Raw genomic sequence first — 20,888 nt, forward strand, 5'->3', positions numbered from 1 at the left:
ATTATTGGTGCAAAGAGATGGCGATTGGAGAATTCGATTAAAAACTGTAACCAACGAGTTTCGATGGAGTTGATTGGGAACCCGAACCAATTACGTTTTTTCAAAACTTCCGACTTTAAAGCCATTTCAAAGCAATGAAAGTCAGCTCAAGAGCCTCTCTGCAGTGAGTTTGAAAAATGCGGTGTATTACGCATTATTCAGATTATCATGAGTGCGATATTTATCACCAGCTTGCACCACACTGTCACCAGCTCGTGATGAAGTGAACGCCATATTATACATACATATGTAAAGCGGAATATGTTAAACCACTCCAGCTGTTTGACACTTTATGATGGGTACATGTAATGCAGAATATATTAATCGGCACTCAGGTGTTGGTGCTGGTGTTGGTGATAAACTGATAAACAAACGAGCGTGAATATACGAGTACGTTGTGGGCAATCAACGCGAGTTTTATTATACTGTATTTTGTAGTTGATTTGTTGTCCGGACCTAGCCGAAATCGGGGCTTGTTTGCTGAATATGTATGTATATGGATGGACAGGGTGTCACTCTTATCGCGCGTACAGCAGAATAAATATTGAATACACATCGAATTATATTATCAAATTTGGTTGTATGTGGTACAAGGACTACTTCTCGGGCACGTTGCACTGCTGGCAGCTCTCCATTTGGGCGGTGTAGTCCTCGATCTGGATGGTGGTCTCAAAGAAGTTGTAGCGCAAGTGTACCGCCGATGTGGCTGCGTCCAGGATCCTCTTCGGATTCGCATTTTCAGCTGTTCGGGGGAGAGGAGAGGAGGGAAGAGGAGGCAAACGATTAGACGATTAGGTATCAGAAAGATAACACTAATGGGGGACCAACTCCACTGCGCTCGCACTCGCTGGCTCTATCAAAATTGTCCACGCTTAAAAAGCCATTTCAAAAATAATTAAGCTAATTGCTCACTGTCTGCCCATGGACATGGTCGTGAAACTGTGCCAGCGGGGGGCACAGCTTAAAACAACAACAAATCCATTGGGATAATTACCCTCGATGCCCGAAAGCGCGACCCCATCGTCCGCCCCAAACCACTCCAAGCCACAGCAAACTCCCACCCACTCGGACAAACACATGCATCAGGGCAAAAGGCCACCCAGCGACCTTTCTGGTCTGATTCGGTTTGGTCTGGTCGGGTCTGGTCTGTTTTGTGCTGGCTGTTTTGGGCGGCCGAGGACCGGGGGCAGCTACTTACCAATGGCCAAATGGGCAGATAGCGCCACTTTATTAATGCTCAGCGCCCAGATGCGCAAATTGTGCACCCGCTCAACGCCCTCGATGCCTTGGAAAATCTGCAGCACCTCGGCGTAGTGCATATAGTTGGGGGTCCCCTCCATGAGCACCTGCGGGAAAATGGCAACAGGAGCCGTGTTTACAAGCCATCTGATAAATCCGTTCAGGCCACGGAGCACTTATGAGATTTTTATATCGTAAAAGGAGTATTTACTCATCTTACGTTTTTATAGTACATTGTGTAAGATATATGCAGAATACTTTCAGTCTTATATCTCCAATTATAAAAACCATTTGAGAAATCAAAGAAGGGAGAAGGCCACACTCACCAGCAGGGCATCCTTCATGATCGTGAACGTGGTGAAGAGCACGATGATGGAGAACACAAAGGTGCAAATGGGATCAACGATGGAGTACTCCGGCAAGAAGTAAATCACGCCGGCGGCGACAAACACTCCGACGCTCTGGATGACGTCGCCAATCACATGGATGAGGGCAGCCCGGACATTCATGTTGACGGCCTCGCGTCCAACGGGTCCGCCGTGGTGATGTGCTCCGGGTGCCGTTTCGGCCAGCACGGCTGCAATTTCCAAGTCCAGTGTGGGATCGACCAGCTTGGTGTTTTGGTAGGAGAACGTCGGCAGCCCGCCGCCAGGCAACTCGGCATCCTCCGGCGCGAAGGCCACGCCGCCCTCAATCCGCTGGCTGGGCGAGTCGGAGCAGGGTGTGGATGTGGCCTGCACGTGGGACGGGATGGCAGTGACTGCGGGGTTCTTCTTCTTTGGTTTCTTGGAGCCGCCATGGCTGTGACCATGCCCACCGCCCAGGCCATGGGAGTGGCCGTGCTGCAGTTGAACGCCCATGCTAAGCGAGTTGGGGAGAGAAATTGGAAACGTTATCACAAATATTTAATATGCTTGAAAATGTTGCAAGCTATTCTGTGCCAGTTCAGTGCCCGTTCTGTGCCACCACACCCTCCCCACGTTCCTCCCAAAAATCATCCCAGTCGGGGACCCGTTAGCCAGGCCACAGTATGAAAACAAAAACGCACCCAAAATGTTCGTATTTTTTGGTCTGTGTGTGTTTTCTGGCTAACAAAGGGGGTGGGGTGGGGTTTAGCAAACGGTATGCGGGAAACGCTTTTGCATTGTTTGGCATTTTATTTCAGCATTTTAATGCACCAACAACAGTCGCACCGCACCGCACAGCACCGCACAGCCAAACAAACACACTCAGGTCATGGACAGTGGAGCCAAATGGCCGAATTAAACAGCAGGAAGCCAAATCTTTTTATGAAATTTAAAGCGGCAGTTGTCAGTGGTTGCACAGGAATTTGTGCAGAATTTGACGGCATTTTTCGGTTTCGATTCATAGTACTTTCGATAATCCCTTCAAATACATATAGAGAAGAAGTTACGTAAGTTTAAATTGTGTATTTCGTTGCACTGCGAATTTGTTTAAACACTCCTATCGGCATTAACAACGAACATAAAGCTAACATATTTTTAAAAAGGCATATTGCCCTGTTTCCTCAACCAATTTGCATTGGAATAGTGATTGCTTATGAGAGTACACATAACACTATACGGCACGTCTTTTTAGTTGTTCTATGATAGCGCCCATATATTTTCGAACCCTTTAACTAGACTTTATAGGTTGCGCAGTCATTTCCATAAATCAATTACACTTTTCTTTTCAAAATAAATAATTTTAAGCACTGTACGGTGTGCACTCCAGCGCAGCAGCAGCACCGTGCAGTACGGTGCCCTCTCCCTTTGGTGGATGCACCATCCTGCACTCTGAGTCCCGCTTTCAGGGTTCATCGTCCACCGTTCACTGTTGAATGTTGAATGTTGAATGTTGAATGTTGACTGTTTTGCCGCTCTGTGTACCGGAAGGTGTGTGCGAGGGATCCTCCGAGCCGACCAGCCAAACTAACCGCTCCTGTCCGACGATTCCGACCCAGAACCCCCCGAACTCCCAACTTCGAACCTGGCCCATCTGGGCTGCTCCAGTTCAGTACGTCCGGACACATTGCCGCATGCAAATACAAATGTATTGTCGAAAATGGCAAGCGGCTGACCAGGACACTCCCCAATCCCCGAACTCCACTTTTTTCGCAACCACTCCCCCTCCTGAGCTCACGGTACGGATCGGCAGTTAATAGCTCGGCACATTGACTTTTTATTCATTTTAAATGCTCCGACATTGCAGATTTATGGCTTTTCTATTTGGGGAAAAAGGCCATGGTCGACCAACGGACGGGCTCTTTGGCTCTCTCTGTCCGTCGCCGCCGGCTGCACTTAGCCGGCTTTTTGGGGAAACAATGCAGTGCCGGGCATCAATAAATAAACTGGCATAAATTACGCACAACCATTGGCAGTGGCAAACACAACAAAGCGCAAAGTGAGCAGCCACGTAGCGGAACCATCTACCGCCATCTATGGATCTAGCCGTTCCCATAGACCAGGCCACGTACCCATCCCATGGGAAGTTCGGCAGGCAAATCGATTGCCGCTAATTGACGTATTCAATTGACGACTCAAAGACATTTTGTTGGTCCTAAAAGGACTTTACGACGAGCGATAAAATGTTACTGCCACTGAATGAAAAGGGGTAAAAAGGTATAAAAGTTATACATATTTTAACCAACAAATATATTTAATGTTGCATATTAAATAATGAAAATTAGCTATCAGTTCCTACTCAATCAACTCTAAAAGCTTTTGCAAAATTTACAGCGACTGTCTCAAAAACACCACTAGCCCAATAAAACATAGGAACTCGCTGGTTGCGATGAGCGAAATAAACGTGTTCCGTTGTCGTTCCATCCTGATCCTGGCTCCTTGTGCTCCTCGGTTCCTTGGACCGACAGCTTAACGAGCTGCTCATCCGGGTGACAGACCAGACTGAGACCACGGTCAGGACGGACTAGGACCAGAGCACCCCACACATGCCTCGAGACATCCTTAGACATCCTAGTGGCTGCGAAATCCTGGCAACAGTCACATACGCGACCAACGCCAAAGCCCTAGCCGAGCCAAGAGGCGAGCTGAGCTGAGTCAAGATATGCGCTAATATTTATGTTCCTGTCAATTAAATCAGGACGTGGCATATACGCCACACAGGCGGCCCTGCCTCCCCTCGCTCCTTGGGCACACTCTCGGTCGCAGGACCCAGCTTCCAGCATCCAGCTTCCAGCTAACAGCGCCTGATTCCCAGACTTATCCGAGTCCTGGTGTTGTCATGGCTGCTGCTGTCGTTTGTTGGCCACTAACGAGGCGAGTAAAGATGCCGCAAAATCAAGGGGAAATGCTTCATTGCGCGCTACAAATTACGGCGCCACAGTTGGAACAACAATGCTGGCTCGACGGCGGAGGGGCAGGGGCAACCGTGGAGGGAGGACATGGCGCCTGGCGCCTGCTGCCTGGTGCCTCTCCTGATGGCCGGGGAATGTCGCTCGCATTGGCATTTTTTGCGCTCGAGGACACACCACGCAGGCGGGGATCGGCGGAGGAGGAGGAGCCAGAGGCGGAGTGGCGGAGTGACGGAGTGGCCGGGGTAATGCCTCGGCAATCGGATGTTCAAAGTCGAAAAGCGTATGTGCTCCGCATGGAATCCCTGGCGTGGACCGCCACCGTGGACCGCCATCGCTGACCGCGTGGCCACGCTGACTAGCACCGAAATAGTAGGAGGAGGTGGGGTCCTAACAATGTGTGCTATTTTCGGGCACTACGGAGTGGTGTTCGACTTAACTTTGAAAAAAGGTGCTTTGATACCTGCTGCTTCCCACAAATTCATTTTTTACTTCTTCTAATACTGCCCTTGCACATTTCTGAATAATAATTTCGGTTTTTCTGAGAGGAAAGTTATGCAGCTTATACATTTTTGCGCAAGCATGGATTTAATTGGATAAATGTTCCACATCTAAGGATTAATAAAAACTGGATTGCATGTAATCATAAAAAGTGAATTATTTATAGTATGCCACGGGGTGGCTCACTATGAAATGTGGAACATAAAAATATTTATGGCCACTTTTAGGGTTATGAACTAGGTGTTTCCGCCGACTACTCTTTTTACCCGTCAGGTTTCGGAATAAGCTGATTTGGCACCACTGGTACCTGAATCTGGAGCTAGCTGTGGTGCTCGGAACAATTTATTTAGTGCCCATCAACGCGACGCCCCACATGAAACAGCAGAGGAAGTGTCTTCTGCTTCTTCATCGCCGTTTATATTTATTTTCTCCTTGTGTTTCTTCTGGCGTCTCCTATATTTTTCCCGTTTTTGTTTCTCTGCTGTTTGACAAATTATGGCCACATTTGGCCTGGTAACTTCTTCGAACCGAGCTGGCTGGGCCATCTTAGCGTGGTCTTAGGAAATTGAAAATGAAATTGAGTTGTCAGGCTAACAAGCTTTTGGCCAGCTTCGGTCTCAAGTGGCTGCCTGCCCGGAATAGGAAAGCGGAGGACCGATGACCAGGCTCAGTGCTCACATAGTGAACACTAGGCATAAGCAAGGAGCAAAAGTATATCAAGTGGAAGAAGCGAATTCATAAGAGAAATTATACGACGAACTGGAGCTGAAACAAAAGCTGCAGCATTTTTGAGGTATTTAAAATTACAAAATTATCAACCATCGCCATTTTATAATAACATGGCAATAGCTTCATTAGAGAAATGTACTAAGTTCCCTTGCCCCAAAAACGGACTCTGCTCCGTATCAAATTTATTTGATTGCTTTAAAGAAATTTAGCTGTGCATTCATCCATCTGTCCTAACTGCCATTGCCACAGCCACGCTGGTTGTAATTGCTTTAGCACCTCGCTGCCCCACAACTTCCCACCACCTCCCTTCCTTCCTTCCAGAGTTCCACCAGAATAAACCTCTCATATTTCACTGGCATTTGCTCTCGCTAATGTCCCACTTGCAGTTTAAGGTCGGGCCTTGCGGAGGTACAGTGGAACCTCGCCATAAGGACCTTTCTCGATCTCGATCGATGCGCTATTGAATTACTATCAATTAACTTAGTTGTTTGATGCTAAGTCGTCAGTTTTAAGTTTTATTTATGTAGAGGTGTATGCATTTAGGTAACTTGTTTAATTAGAGTAATCATTTGTTTCGAAATTAAAGGAATTAGCCCAAGTACAAAAGTCGTTGCAGGTAAATCCAGGTCATCCAGAAAGTATGCTATGTTTTCTCGAAAAACTCATTATCGTAACTAACAAAACTTTTTAAATTACCAACTATCATTTGGCATTATCTCTGAATATGACCCTAGATCATTTTTGAGGATCGAGTCTGAGTTTCAGTGTACTTTGCCGATTTCACTCTCTCTTCCACCATTTATCCTTCTCCTTCTTGTGCTCTTTCTCCATTTTCCCGCTTTTGGCCCTAATGGGCGTTTTAACGATGTGAAGTCGACGGACGTCGTTGCCGCCACTCAAAACTTAGCCCAACAACAACACACAAAGCGAATCCGGAAAATTCAGTGCGTATATGTATGTATGTATGCATGTGTGCGGATGTGTGTGTGTGTGTGAGGCGTTTTGCAGCTATTTTCGGCATTGTGCTAATTGAACTAAAAACTGGCAAAAATAAAATCCAGAGAGCTCTCAACAACTAAATGAAACTAAGTAAAAAGCCTTCAATAACAACGAGAGCAAACGGGACTGAAAATAGTTAAAACTTGCAGCTAACTCGTTTGCCCGAACGCATAACGGTAAAAGGCGGCCATTTAATTTCGTTGTTCGAACACAGTTCAAAGGTACACAGAAAGAAACGCGTACTACCTTAACAGTTTATTAAAACTTTTTGGTTCCTTTGCCGGAAAACTCAGTTTCCACATATAGGAGTGAAATAAGAAAACTGAAATATTTTCTCGATGTACACGAATAGGAAGTAAGCTTCAACATTGACTCGACTTAACTTCCTGCTTTTATGGCAGCTTCCAAAGATGGCCTTCGCCACGCCCCACGCCCCTCGTCCACTGCCCACCGCCCATCTCCACAAAGTCCGGCCATCTTCTTCTGCTTTTCCTCCTTGGACAAATCTGTAAGCCAGGAGAGTTGCTTCTGCTGCACGTTTTTCACAATCAATTCACGTAATCAAACAATTCAAGTGGCAAACACTGAAAACGCCAACGTCAACTGGAAAATTTTTGCGCTACCGCCCAACTAGCGGCAACAAAAACAAAAGCAACAACAGCTGCAGCAACACTCGTGCCGGAAAATAGGTGAGCTGAGGTGGGCGTGGCATGGGGGGCGCTCGGTGGGCGGTGGGGGGAGAATGGCAAGTGGAAGGGGGCCCCACACACACACGTTAGTGTGAGCTCGGCATTGAACGTTGCGATTTATGCGCCAAAAACTATGCTTCGACAGCCACATGAATGAGCATCAATGGGGAAGGAAGGTGGCACAGGAAGGGGGCGTGGCAGACAGGGGGAAAGGGGAGGCCGAGCCTTGCAGGTTTGCACTCGGCGAAATCAAAACAAGCGGAGCGATCAATTTTCATTAGGCGAACCGAGAATGCCCTTCAGAAACCCAATCTTAAATCTTATTAAATACCACTTTACACCTAATATAAAAGGTTTATATAGTGAATATTATTAGGCAAAAAAAAAATATAAATATATTTTTAAAGAGATTACAACTAGGCTATTATCTTACTCCTACTTAACAAATATTACATATAATTACTTCTCAAACTCTGTTAAGACCGATATATTTTTAAAGCTTTCTAAGAACCACAAATCCAATCTTCAATTACTTCGGCTTAAACGATCCTGCGAGCGTTTAACAAAAAAATCAATTGAAAAATCACAATTAAATTAAGTAAAGCGTTAAACTTTGCGAGCCCCGATTTATTTTTAGCTGGCCAAAGTGAAAAGAACTCCAATGGCGAGGCGAGGGCTCCCATTGGCGCCGTTGGAGCATTATCGAAACATCTTCGATGGCACGTTAATCCGCTAGAATTTCACCTTGAGACTGCACAATGGGCCAACACAAATCATTTCATTAGGCGAACCGAGAATGCCCTCAAAACCCAATCTTAAGTCTTATTAAATACCACTTTACACCTAATATAAAAGTTTATATATGAATATTATTAGGCAAAAAAAAATATAAATATATTTTAAAGAGATTACAACTAGGATATTATCTTACTCCTACTTAACAAATATTACATATAATTACTTCTCAAACTCTGTAAGAATATTTTAAAGCTTCTAAGAACACAAATCCAATCTTCAATTACTCGGCTAAAGATCTGCAGGTTAACAAAAAATCAATTGAAAAATCACAATTAAATTAAGTAAAGCGTTAAACTTTGCGAGCCCCGATTTATTTTTAGCTGGCCAAAGTGAAAAGAACTCCAATGGCCGAGGCGAGGGGCTCCCCATTGGCCGCCGTTTGGAGCATTATCGAAACCATCTTCGATGGCACGTTACCCCATCCCGCCTAGAGAATTTTCCACCTTTGAGACTGGCCAACACAAACACAAGCAAACTCCTCGTCGACGCCGCCTTTTGGCTTTTGTTGACGCAGGAAGAAAAGTAGAAAAAAGCGAGAAAAAATGCCGTAAAAATAGAACGAGAAGAAATTCTAAACTTGTGGAAAAAGTTGTCGCTAAAATGTGGAGAAAGTTGCCGCAACAACTGCTGGATACGTAAGGGAATGCCATCCAGGAATCGAGCAGTTGGCCTGGGATCGGGAGGCACTTGGAGTGTGCACCATGTTGACCCATTTGGTGCCTCATGCCCGGGACAAGTTGATTGCGGCAATTGCAATTGGAAAACTGCCCAGGGGAAAACAGGGAAAACTTTGCCGCCGCACAAATGTGCCAAGCCGGCAGTCAAACAGTCGTCCAGCAATCAAAGATCTGCATATCAGGGTGGAACATTCCAAGGTAAGTACTTACATGACATTCACCAAAATGGCCAGGCCGGAGGTGATCAGCATGATCTTCGCGTTCACCTCGTAGTCGCCGCTGATGAGTCGTCCGATGGCCAGCCAGACGAGGATGCCCGTGATGACCCAGATCATGAAGACGGAGGCCATGGCGCCAATAACCTCAGCCCGATACCAGCCGAAGGACATCCTGTCAAAGATAAGAGCGAGTGGAGCTTAATTAATGTGGGGGCAGGTGAAGATAATGAGGCTGCGATGGAGACGAGCAAAAAGTGTCCACTTGCCACCCGATAAGGACGGCAAAACTTTGTTACTTTGGCCATGGGGACAACTTTTCCAACTAGCAAACTATTATATGCAAACAATAATTGCACTTTATATGTTCTGGATGGCTTCAATAATTAGTTGTGCCACTTTGTAGTACCTTTTTTTAATCAATTTTTCAGTTCGAAACTTGTAGTTTCACATAAACAGTTTGATATTTGAGTGTCCACTTTTTACTAAAGCCCCGCTTAAATACAGACATTATTCTGAAGAGCTGCTTAATATTTAATTTCCTCATTAACAACGCCTCAAATGTATGGCTGCAATTGACATGCTCTTAAAATTAAGATTCATCAAATAAACCCCCTCAGTGAAATAATATCCTTTCATAAGCCCCAAGGAGAAGGGGATGTGGAAAGACAGAAAGACAGAAGGACAAACTGTTTGGTCACAAACGAAACATGAATTGCTGATGACATAAAGAGCGGTCACTGTGGGCAAGTTGGAAATTAACACGAGTTGATAAATATGACCAAAATTCGTCAAATGCCATTTTAATTTCAGTTCGTTTAGGGGCGCGGCTTCTCCCCAAATGATAACATTTCGACGGGCAGGAGTTTGTTCCAGGATTTCCCTAATGTAATGAGCGTTTTGCATGTGCGCCCCTCTGCTTATTTCGCATGTAGTTTTTTCACCATATTTCCCTTTTTTCGGTTGGGTCAAAGTCAACACCTGAACGGCGGCGGCGGCGGCGACGGTGACCAAGTCGAGGGTCGTTCAATTAAGGCCCAACCTAGACCAGAAAACAAGCCAAGCCACATCAGAACGAGCCAGGAGCAGGACCAGAGCCAGGACCCACCGGTAACCGACAGGTGGAAGTGGAAAGTGGGAGTGGTGGCAGGAGAGGGAGTGGAAGTGGGAGGAGGAGGAGCGACCACTCTCGTTATAAAATTGAAATAATGGCAAAAGGCAACAATTTTGCCAGCCTGCTAACTAATGCGATGCCAGAAGGCAGCAGGCAGCTACAGCAACGAATGTCTCGCCATAATAATACAATTTAATTTCCAGCAAACATCCGTCGTAGCCCCCCTCCCCACTCTCAGAGCCACCCAAAACCCCCGGCAGTGTCAATGTATGGCGGAGCTCTCTATACGTGTATATACAAATACCTCTATATATACAAATATATATACGCAAGTGGGGCCCTGCAGTTGGCGTTGCAAGTGCAGCCATTTGCTTAATGACCGCCTGCTGCTGGCGGCCCACCCCCTCGTCCTTCGGTCCTCCGTTCCCCAGGTCCTTAGGTCCTTTCTATCCCCGACGGAGGAGCAGCAACATCGCTACCTCAATGGTGGTTCCGGCACACTGGGACCGGGTGCGATAATTAAAAGAAAGTAGCCAAAACACTTAATTGGGATTAGCGATAATGAAATACGGTAGTGTGTTATGCCAAACTAACTTTTTGGCAGCCAGCAAAGTCAGATATATAGGGAACATGAAATTAAAAGGATGGATATTAAAGATGGAAATTAAATGACTTTAACTAACTTGTTAATCACCTCTGATACCTAGAGATAATTTCAAAACTAGATGATACGACATAGCACACATTGGAGTCGTGCTAATATATCATTTTGGATTATTGAATTAACTTCATAAAGGAATATTTGCGAAATTAGTAACTAGATTTAGTACCCAATTTAGGCCAATTTATATGCAAGGCTCCTACAGCTTTGCACTAATTAACCACTGCTAATTGATCAACTCAAAGAAACTTGGTGCTTATCAAACTATGCCATTACAGAGATCCTATGCTGCTACAGTTTGCATCATTCATTATCAAGGAAAATACCGCAGGTATTAATTGAATTATTCCACTGTGCCGTGCTTAGTTTTACCTAGCTTTTGCATTTCCTTTTCTGCGTTTGCCTTTGCAATTGTGCAAATGTGTTTTGTTTTGATAAATTAGGCTTGTCAACTCGGCAACGGCAACGGCAGCCCAAGCGCCAAAATGGGTGGTGCGGTGGGCGCAGAGCCCCAAAATATGGAGGAGGGCTGCGAACCGCACTGAAACCAAACCCAGCCAGAGGACCAGGCCCAAGGAGAGCGGCATTCAGCCAGCCTGAGACTGGGACTGCTGCAACATGCAGCAGCAGCAGCAGCAACAGTAGCAACAACAGCAACAGCAAAAGCCGCAGCAGCAACAGCAACATGCAGCATGCAGGAGCAACTGGCACAGAAACCGAAACAGAAACAGAAGCAACATCAACGCACAGGAGACGACGAAGATGGAGGCTCTGAGTCTGGGAGTCAGTGGGTCTGGGAGTCTGATGGCAGGAGCGAAATTTACAAAATTACCATGCAACACGCTTGAAATTGCAAAAGTTTTTCATTATTCACTTTGTGGCTGCAGTCGAGTCGTCGAGTGAGTGAGATTTTTGCATGAATGAGCAGAACGTGCCGTTTGCCTCCCTCCTTCTAGTTGAGCCCAAGATGGATGCCGTATGGGGAGTAGAAGAGGCGGGGGCAGGCGGCAGGCGGCTGGGGAGCAGAGGGGGCGGATGCTGGGGCGGAGACAAAGGAGTGCTCCCAAAGACCAATTGAAAAATGTGAAACGGCCAAATGTACAGTGCGCAGCAGCAACAGCACCAACCAGTGATGCCGAAAGCTTTTTCAAAAACTAAACATTTGCAGAATTGGTAATACCAATTAGAAGATTAAAGTTTAATTTAACATTCTTGAGAATCTACAAAATCAATTAAAACACTATTCATTATAAGAACTTCCACTCAGATCATTAAAATATGCTCCACAAAACGAGCAACTTGGGAATTTACTCCCTTAAAATTCACATATTTTTCTACATTTTTTGTTTCGTTACAATGCTCACTTTTCTTCGCTAAAAAGGCTTTTATATAATTTTTAGAAATAAAAGTTGGACAACACTGCGAGCAGAGGCAGCACAGGGGCCGCTGACAAGGGGGGCAAGGGGAAGGCACTGAAAATTTGGAAACAGGCTTTTCGCCTAATTAGACGATGGCGAATGGGAAATGCAGGCAGCAGCAGCCAAGGATATGGAGGATGGCCAAGTCGAGCGACAGAAATTATGGTGGAGAGCAGCCTTATAAGGGGAATATAAATTGCAGGCCAATGCAGATACAGTCGTTATAAGGGGAGTCTTGCTTAAAAGTGTTTTGCAAAGCAATTTTATATATTCAGGGCTTGCAAATATAACTATTTGTCAGCTTTCTTTCCTTTTGTTGTATTTGGTGGTAGCTTTAATTGTTAAGTTATACGGAAGTATCTGAAGATCAACACGAGTTTAAAGAACTTATTTTAAAATAAATCTATCTATTGCTCTTATTACTTTATTATATTCTTAAAGTCTTCCCAGTAGGGTCGCGCCCCATTCCGGTGAAGGATATTTAAGGAATAGCTTTACGTTATTTCCCAGAGCAGAGTCCCAAGGAGTCCCGGTGATAAAGGAGGACGCAGAGGAGCGATGCCACGGGAGTTGGCAGCAGATAGTGAAGGAGAAGGAAATGCGAAAAAGATTGACACTTTACGTTTTATTGATTTCCCTTTGCCGTTGCCCGCCCGGCAAACGACTTTTGGCAGTGTCTCCATTTCGGAGGGCAGTACTTACCGCTGCGTAGATGGGCGCCCGGCAATCCAGATGGCAAACAACGAGATCATAAAACTGGCGAAATCGGTTAGCAAATGAGCGGCGTCTGTAGCGATGGCCAGACTGTTCGATAGCACGCCACCTGTTTCAGGTCGGGAGAAAGTAAATAAATGCGCAAAGAATTAACTCGACATTCTGTGGGGCTTGTGGATGCTGATTGGGGGGGATTACCCCCCAAAACGGCTGCCGAGTGACAATACCCCCGGACGGGGATTTCCTCAGACGGAAAACATTAAAAGGGTGGAGTTGGAGCCCTTTCTCTCTATTTCCCATTATCGCAGCAACAATTTCGATTTGAAAGCGAAAGAAAAAAGAGTGCAAACGCAAAGCAAGGGGCGCAAGAATGAAATCCTTTCCTGGCAACTGGGAATTGGTGGCCGCCTGGTCCTTCGTCCCTCCTCAATCGTCCTTTGTCCTTTTCCCAGCGAACATTGTAGGTAATTGCAAAGCGATTAACGGGAACAGCAGTCGAAGCTCCGACGACATCGTCGCCACTCGAAAATTAAATGTTTATTGTATAACCAACCCCGGTGCCGTCATAAATGGAGGAGGGTTGACGGCAGACAGTAAGCCCTTCCGGTCGCCATATTGTTGCACTTCCGGTCCTCAGTTTTTAATCGTCTCGTCGTCGTCCTCTCTTCGCGTCCTTTTTTCCCTTTTCTTCTCTTCCTTGCGCCCTTGCGCTACCCAAACATTGTTTGACTTTGCCTTATTTCTTTCGCTTTTCGCTTTTCACTTTATACGTTTTGTTTATTTGTTGGCTCAGATTCTCAGAGGTGAGTAAAATTAGTTTGGGAATTGAGAGGCAGACGGAAAGGAGAAATTGCAAAAAGAAATCGAAGGGAGCAAGAGTCCTTTGTGCAGTCGAACTTCAAGCAGAGACCAAACGATGCCCTTTTATGAATATTAACTCCACTCACCCACGATTTCCGCAATCATGAAAACCAAGCACAAAATGCTCGCAATGATCAGTTTGCGTCGCGCCTTCACGTCCACGCCCTCGCTGCGGGCTCGATGGCAATGATCCCGGACTGGAAGCAAAAAATATAATAATAATATAAAATATAATAATAATATAAAAATATATAAAAAATATATGTAAGGCAGGTGAATAAAAGCACATCTGGAGAGTATGTCAGCACATGGTCAAGATTTTATAGTTGAAGGGAATAAACTAAACCTTAGGCCTCATAGGGATTTCGGGTCAGTAATAATCATTATTTAACTAAAATGCATTCAGAAACATACATAGTTCCCGAAAGCGTTCTTGAACTGAAATCTCAAGATGATCTAACGATCTCTTAAAATCAATAAACTATTTATGCTTAGTAGCTAGTTTATACTGAGATTACTATACAATTAGCATCCGTGCATCTAAAGTTCTGAATAAATAGGAACACATATCTTTCAGGTTTCTTGATGTAGAATTAAAACTTTGGAGTAAGCGCTTTGTCCAACTTCATGAACTAATATCTTAAGTTATATTAATCTTACGATATATTTAAACTGAATTCAATATTTATACTTGGTACCTCTTTTTTACATCTAAAGTTTTAAATATATGAGAAGACATATCTTTCAGATTTCTCGACGTAGAATTAAAACTTTTGACTACACTTTGTCTACATAACTTACGCCCGCCTTCAAGCTGCTCATTTATTTGTAATTGTTGATAAAAAAAAGGTCCTACCCACATGCACTTAACCCAATTGATGGCCTTTAAATAAAATTGGGGATATTCTTGAGCCCGGCTAAAGACTGTAACCTCCTTTTTTCGCAAAAGTGGTAAATTAACAATGTGCCAGTGCACACTCGTATGCCCTTTGGGGAATAAGTTGGCCGTCGCCCATCTGTTATGCCGCTGAGCATGCAATACATATTTACAAAACAGGCATTTAAATTTATTTAACATGGTACGTGAATAATGACCGCCAGCGCAGCTCCTACTTCTGCTCCTGATCCTGCTCCCGCTCCTGCTTCTGCTCCTTGCCAGCCACGCCCCTCCCATATGGATTCGGTATATGGCCCATTTCCGGGGGTTCTGCGCTTGTTTTTTATGTTATTTTTTGTTCTTTTCCTCGGGGTTTCTCCTTTTTTCTGGTTTTATTCATTTTGGGTGTCAGTGACAGGCGAAAGTTGGTAGCTGCTAGTTGCTTGGCTCGGTTTGGTTCGCCGGTTGGCTGGTTGGATGGTTGGATGGTTGGTTGGTGGCTCTCGGTCGGCTAGGAGCAGTCTATTAAATACTTTATTGCATTTGTCGCAGCCGTATTTCATGCTTTGTCATTTCCGCTGCATTTTCCTTGCACTTGCTCTGGTCGCTCTGGCCACCCACTCCTCAGCTTTTCCGCGCCAAGCAGCTTTTCATTGTCCGGAGCGGGAAAAGCTACAGGAGCTCCGTACATGTGCATATGCTCCGCTGGCTCGGCTGCTCTGCAAGTGGAAGCCATAGAGATGAGCCCGTGTGGAGGAGCTCAGATGTGTACTGTCAATTAGGCCTTGCAGTCTAATGAGCATTGGCACTTTTATTAGAGTCTGTACAATAAGTCCCTGTTATAATTCAAGATACTTCAGCTAAATTGAACTATTTGAAGCAAATCTCAGATGTTTAGTACACGTAGTAGTAGTACCAGTTAGCTTGGTACAGAACATTGATTCAAATTTTAGATGTTAGCTAAACTGAAATATTTATCAATTATTAAGGATTTCAATTATCCAGGTTTTAGGTGTTAGCTAAACTGACAATTTTGATACAAGTGTAAGTTAATACTTCCAAAATGTAATCAATTTAAGTTCGAATGAAATGATTTGCCAACTTTAAAGGACACGACTGAATGTAGTATTAAGATATTATTTTATCCATTCATTTTATCCATGTGCTAACTTATGCCTTTCCGTGCGTGTCACCCCACATGTGGAGCGCCTCATCTCTGGCACGGTGGCCATGTAGACGCGGTTTCTTCATTTGATTCCAGCACAAGGCCACCGACGCCTGGCCTGCGTCTGCTGGCAACTGCTTCCTGCTCCTGTTTCTGGGCCGGCACCTGCTCCTGCCACCTCCTCATCCGCCGCATCCCCCACATCCTCCGTATCCTTGCCCACACACTCGCTCAATGGCAGTAACAATGCCGGCAGCGAAATTAAATTCTTGTGCATAACCAAGGCCCGGCACTCTGTAGGAGCACTGCTACTGCGACTGCAACTGCCACTGCAACTGCAACTGCGATTGCGGCGATTGTGGCACGTGAAAATTTCACCTATTAGACCCGCATCCAGTTTCGAGTTGCGAGCTTCGGGTTTTCAGGCTCAGGTTTCCCCTCCCCCTCCGGCGGAGCAGCCACTGCAGCCAGCTGATGCATAAGAATCGTCATACTTGCAATTTAAACAACTCCGATCCATCTGCATCTTTAATTGGTCGCCTTGGACCGTTGGACCGTTCTGGTTGCGTTGCGTTCGCCCTGTTTGTTTGCGCAATGCGGAAAGTATGTTGGACTCCCGGGAAGCTGAGGTTAATGTCTGCGACTCGCGGGGACGGAAGACGGTGGAGGTGGATATGGGCGCCACATTCACTGATGTGCTCGCCCTCCTCCTTCGCATCCATATCTGGTTCTGCCATGGCAACAATTGTACTCTGTACTTGTTCTTATAAATAATTAATGGGGGCAGGGCGAAGTCATCGCCATCAGTTGGGGAATCGGAATGGGAATGGAAATGCGAATGCGAATGGCAAGGTGCAGGCGCACGGGCATTAATTTGATAGAAATAAATACGCGACAAAAGCCATTCCATTATGTGCAAATATCAATAACAACGCGACAGGTGCCCGGAATCTACGCCAACTGAGATCTAAAGATGATCCAATCCGGTGGCTTTGCAAACATTTCTGTCTTTATATAATTGTACACTTGTTACACAGAAAAATATTAGTCACTGCTTAGTCTCAGAGTAATACTCAGTTCAAATTGAAGCTTAAATTTCAATTGAAGCTATTTTCATTTTTAGACATTCCACTGGCAATGCATTCAAGTCATCGAATGAAATTAATTCCTCATGAAACTAAATCAGACCTTCAGCTAACGAGGACCTAGCATATTGATTACGCGCTCATTATGCTCGTATATTATATTCATATGTTGTGTATCCACATCAGATATACATTCCCACGCAACATCATATTTTGTCTAATTAGTGAGTTACCCTTGCTCAGGTCCGCCTCCCTCCGCTTGAGCACATCCACATCCATGAGCGTAACCAGGAATCCGCAATCCGGAGCACGCGGCGATAACAACGAGGACGTTCACTCGGGGGAACAATGGACACGGCCCTATGCGAACTGCTTAGTATTCCAGCATTTGCGAACGGACGCATCTGGAGCGCGTTTTACAAACGACTAACTACGGCCAAAGCAAATCAATGCAGCTGCATCGAGCTGTATGAGCTGCACTGGCTGCACTCGACTAGTCGAGCTATCTAATGGGAGTTAGTAACTCAGGCCATGATTGAATGCGCCGAGCGCCCCAAGACGATTGCATAATATATATTGTGCGAGAATAATCGCTGTGTGTGCCAGTGTGCGACGGAGGCAGAAGCACTTCCACAAGCGGATCCACCTCGTCTAGACGCCAGTTAATTTCGTTTCGGGCCCAGCTCGTCTGCCAATAAATCGAATCATCGCCAAAAATGTGGAAGTAACTAGGGACACTTGCGACTACCGCATACCCATTGTACAGCTCTTGTTTTTGATAAGACACTTAAAAGCATACATAATATAACTATGTATATGTGGTTAATCAAAAGGTAACTTAGTTTTTGGTATTCAATGTTTCTAAGGATGCAATCAAGCCTCGTTCTGTACAGGGTATGCTACTAGTTTAAAAATCGAAGCAGAGGAAATTAAAATATAAACTTGACGCAGCCACGTCGCTTTCTCGCTTCCTGGTTCCGACCCTGTGCAGACGAAGGCAATGAATGAAAAAATGATCCCAACATTTATTTGGTCCATCGCCGTTGTCGTACGTAAATTATGGCTCCTCGGGCGATTTATGACATATGGCCATGGTGGGCCATGGTTGGCCATGGGATGCGGTCTGCTCCCAGCAGCGGTGTGTCAGCAAAGAGCATACATTTTGATTATGCCACAGTTGCTGATGGGGGGGGGAGTGGATTGGGTCTTGGTAGCCTGGCCAGTTCCACCATAATTTGGTTTGCCAACCTCGAGAATCATCAGCTGATTGATGACACTGAGGGGGGCGCATGGGCCAAAAGTGGCGAGTGGCAGAGCGGGTAAGTGGCAGAGTGGGAAGTGAAGCTTCGATTCGAGTAGGTGGTAAGTTGTTTGCTCACCATATTCGTGCAGCATTTCCAAGCGGCTTTTATCCAGCGAAGTTGCCGCATTCCCATATAGCCGGGCATCATTCATTTCCGACGATTTCCGTGCCGTCTGCCAATTAGCGAGCATTTACCCGATATTACAGCTCCTCAGTCACCCATACATTGGAGTACCAGCACGAGAAAATTGCAAACAGTTTTCGATTTTACCCGAATAAAAAATAAGGAAAGCAAACAATCAACGATCCACGCTTAGGAACAATCAGGCATCGGAACCAAATAAAGAGAGAAAAACACGGAAAATAACAATGTGAAAACTAATTTGTTTGATTTTCGTTGTTGTCGAATTTGATTTGTTTGCATTTGACTTTTAGTGCAAAATGCCGCTGCCTGCTGCGTTTTCTTGATAATTTATGAATGACTGCAAATTGCTGCGAGGCAGTCCGCCCTGATTGAAAGCGACACGAAAGTGCCCCGCAGTTTGTCACCGTCACCTTGCCACCCCCTTAAGCCCGCCCCTCAGCCCCTCTCAGCCCCCCTTCAACCCCTTGCAACCCGCTTAACCCCTTGTTGCCACTCACCTTCCACGTTGTTGGACCGCCCGTGTAAACAAAAAATTTGCGCAGGTGTCGAAGGCGTTGCCGGGTGATTGTTGTTGCCAATGCCAGCGACTCCGTTCCCACCTGGTTGTCCCTGCTCCAGCAGGTGAAAGGATGGAGCCGTGCCATAGTTGCTCCGCCGCGTCCGTCCCGAGTCGCGTCTGCAGGATAAGAAGATGGTCAGTTGATAGAACAATCAAGATCACCTAGATCAAAAGCACAAGAACATTATGTTATAGGGTATATAAGTACAAAGTTAGGTTTTGCAGCATATATCGCTTAACTCTACAAAATTCCTGCTTTTTCATCTACATACGTACTTTAAAATTAAATGAATAAATAAAATTTTAAGAACTACAAAACTGGCTAGTGCCTGTAAGGTTTTAATCGGCTCTGCACACCTTGCCAATTGCTTGTATTTTTAAATAAAATTGAAAATGAAATCTTAAAGAGACAAGTCAAGGTGATGTAACTTTAATAAAAATGTTCATTTTTTGCCTCACAAGAACTAACTACAAGGCGAGAGTGTGGTCTAAACAATATACAGGACTTTCCAACTAATTCTTTAATTAAAATGTGCCATTCGTTAGTTTTATTTCGCCCAAGTTGCTGTAGAAATGTACTTGTTTTCCACGGTAAACAAGTGAAAGACGCCCAGAAAGAATGAGTAGTAAGTGCAGCCACAGCAAGAAAAGTTTTTCGGGGAAGCTTCGACTTGGAAAACCCCGGCAGAGAATTAAAACGTAGCGTTGCCGGTGCCAACAAAACACTGCGGCATTTAAGCAGACACAATGTACGGTGGGCCAGTGACTCCCATAAGCGCCTCCCATAAGCGCCGCCCAACGGCCCCAACTGCACCACCGACCGTCCATCAGCAGGCAGTTGCCACTGTAATGAGCTGGAGCTTTGGAAAGCGAGGCGAAATGCTCCGAAAAAGGGTTTTTTTGATAGGTGCTAAAATGAAAAGTGCTGCGAAAAATTCAATTTGAAGTTTTGTTACTTAACGCAAACTACGATGACTACTTAAAGGCCACGCCCACTCCTCCGACGCCGCCTTCGTCAGCGGCACGTGTGTGTGCGTGTGATGTGCCCGTTGATAAGTTTCTCATGTTGCATGTGTGTGTGGGTGTGTGTGCGTGGGAGGGTGTGGGCGGGCGTGGGTGTGCCAGAGCAAGTGCGCGTAATTTTTACTACGGAAAGTGCAAATGGCGCTAAACTACTTGCTCTGCAACTTTCCAACGCAATTGCACAAAGGAGCAAAAAAAATCAAAAAATACAAAAAAAAAAAGTTGGGAGCTGCGAAAAAAAAACAGCAAAATACGTTAGCCGTCGCACTTTAAGCTTTCGATCCAACTTTTGGAGGCCTCTGCGCACCTAGAAAATCCCAAGACTCCGGGAGCGGGAACGTGAACCCGACAGTTGTCACTGCTCCCACGCGGTCCGCTCTTACGCCTATTTAACAAATCAGCAGCTCATTTGGCGCTTTATGTTAATGTGGCCCAAAAGAGATTTTATTTTCGGCCAACTTTTTGCGCTGCGCAAACTTTTGCCCAGGAAGTCAGACGTGAACCGTTTTTCCACCATCCCAAACTTACCTGGCAATCGGTGTATCCTCGTTCCTGGACATTATTTTCCTATTGTTACCTCACTTTAATTTCTCACTTTCAACACTCAAAGACACTAATAACACCAGACGTTACAACACAAGATCCCACCGACAAGTGTTCCTTATAAGATCCCATATGCTCCACTGCTCCACAGAGGCTGTGAATGATAAGATCCGAGCAAATAGTAGATAATCGTGGTTATCTTAACTTACAACTTTCAGATC

The 20,888-nt window shown here is 45.3% G+C and overlaps 1 protein-coding gene across 2 annotated transcripts; it reads right to left on the reverse strand.

The window, feature by feature from the left end:
• Positions 1-424: 424 nt before the first annotated feature.
• Positions 425-20,817, reverse strand: LOC122615739 (zinc transporter 2). Of its 2 annotated transcripts, XM_043790825.1 has the most exons (8): positions 20,653-20,817; positions 19,040-19,218; positions 14,054-14,164; positions 13,095-13,215; positions 9,195-9,374; positions 1,605-2,139; positions 1,238-1,385; positions 425-781 (listed from the first exon to the last, which is right to left on the reverse strand). In XM_043790825.1, the coding sequence occupies exons 1-8, from the start codon at positions 20,682-20,684 to the stop codon at positions 636-638; spliced, it is 1,452 nt and encodes a 483-aa protein (XP_043646760.1). In that variant the 5' UTR covers positions 20,685-20,817; the 3' UTR covers positions 425-635. The 2 variants fall into 2 exon arrangements, with proteins under 2 accessions (XP_043646760.1, XP_043646768.1); XM_043790833.1 differs by lacking the exons at positions 19,040-19,218; positions 20,653-20,817 and adding an exon at positions 18,474-18,815.
• Positions 20,818-20,888: the final 71 nt, after the last annotated feature.

The sequence above is a fragment of the Drosophila teissieri genome, chromosome 2L, assembly GCF_016746235.2.
Source record: "Drosophila teissieri strain GT53w chromosome 2L, Prin_Dtei_1.1, whole genome shotgun sequence".
In the NCBI taxonomy this organism is placed as follows: domain Eukaryota; kingdom Metazoa; phylum Arthropoda; class Insecta; order Diptera; family Drosophilidae; genus Drosophila; species Drosophila teissieri.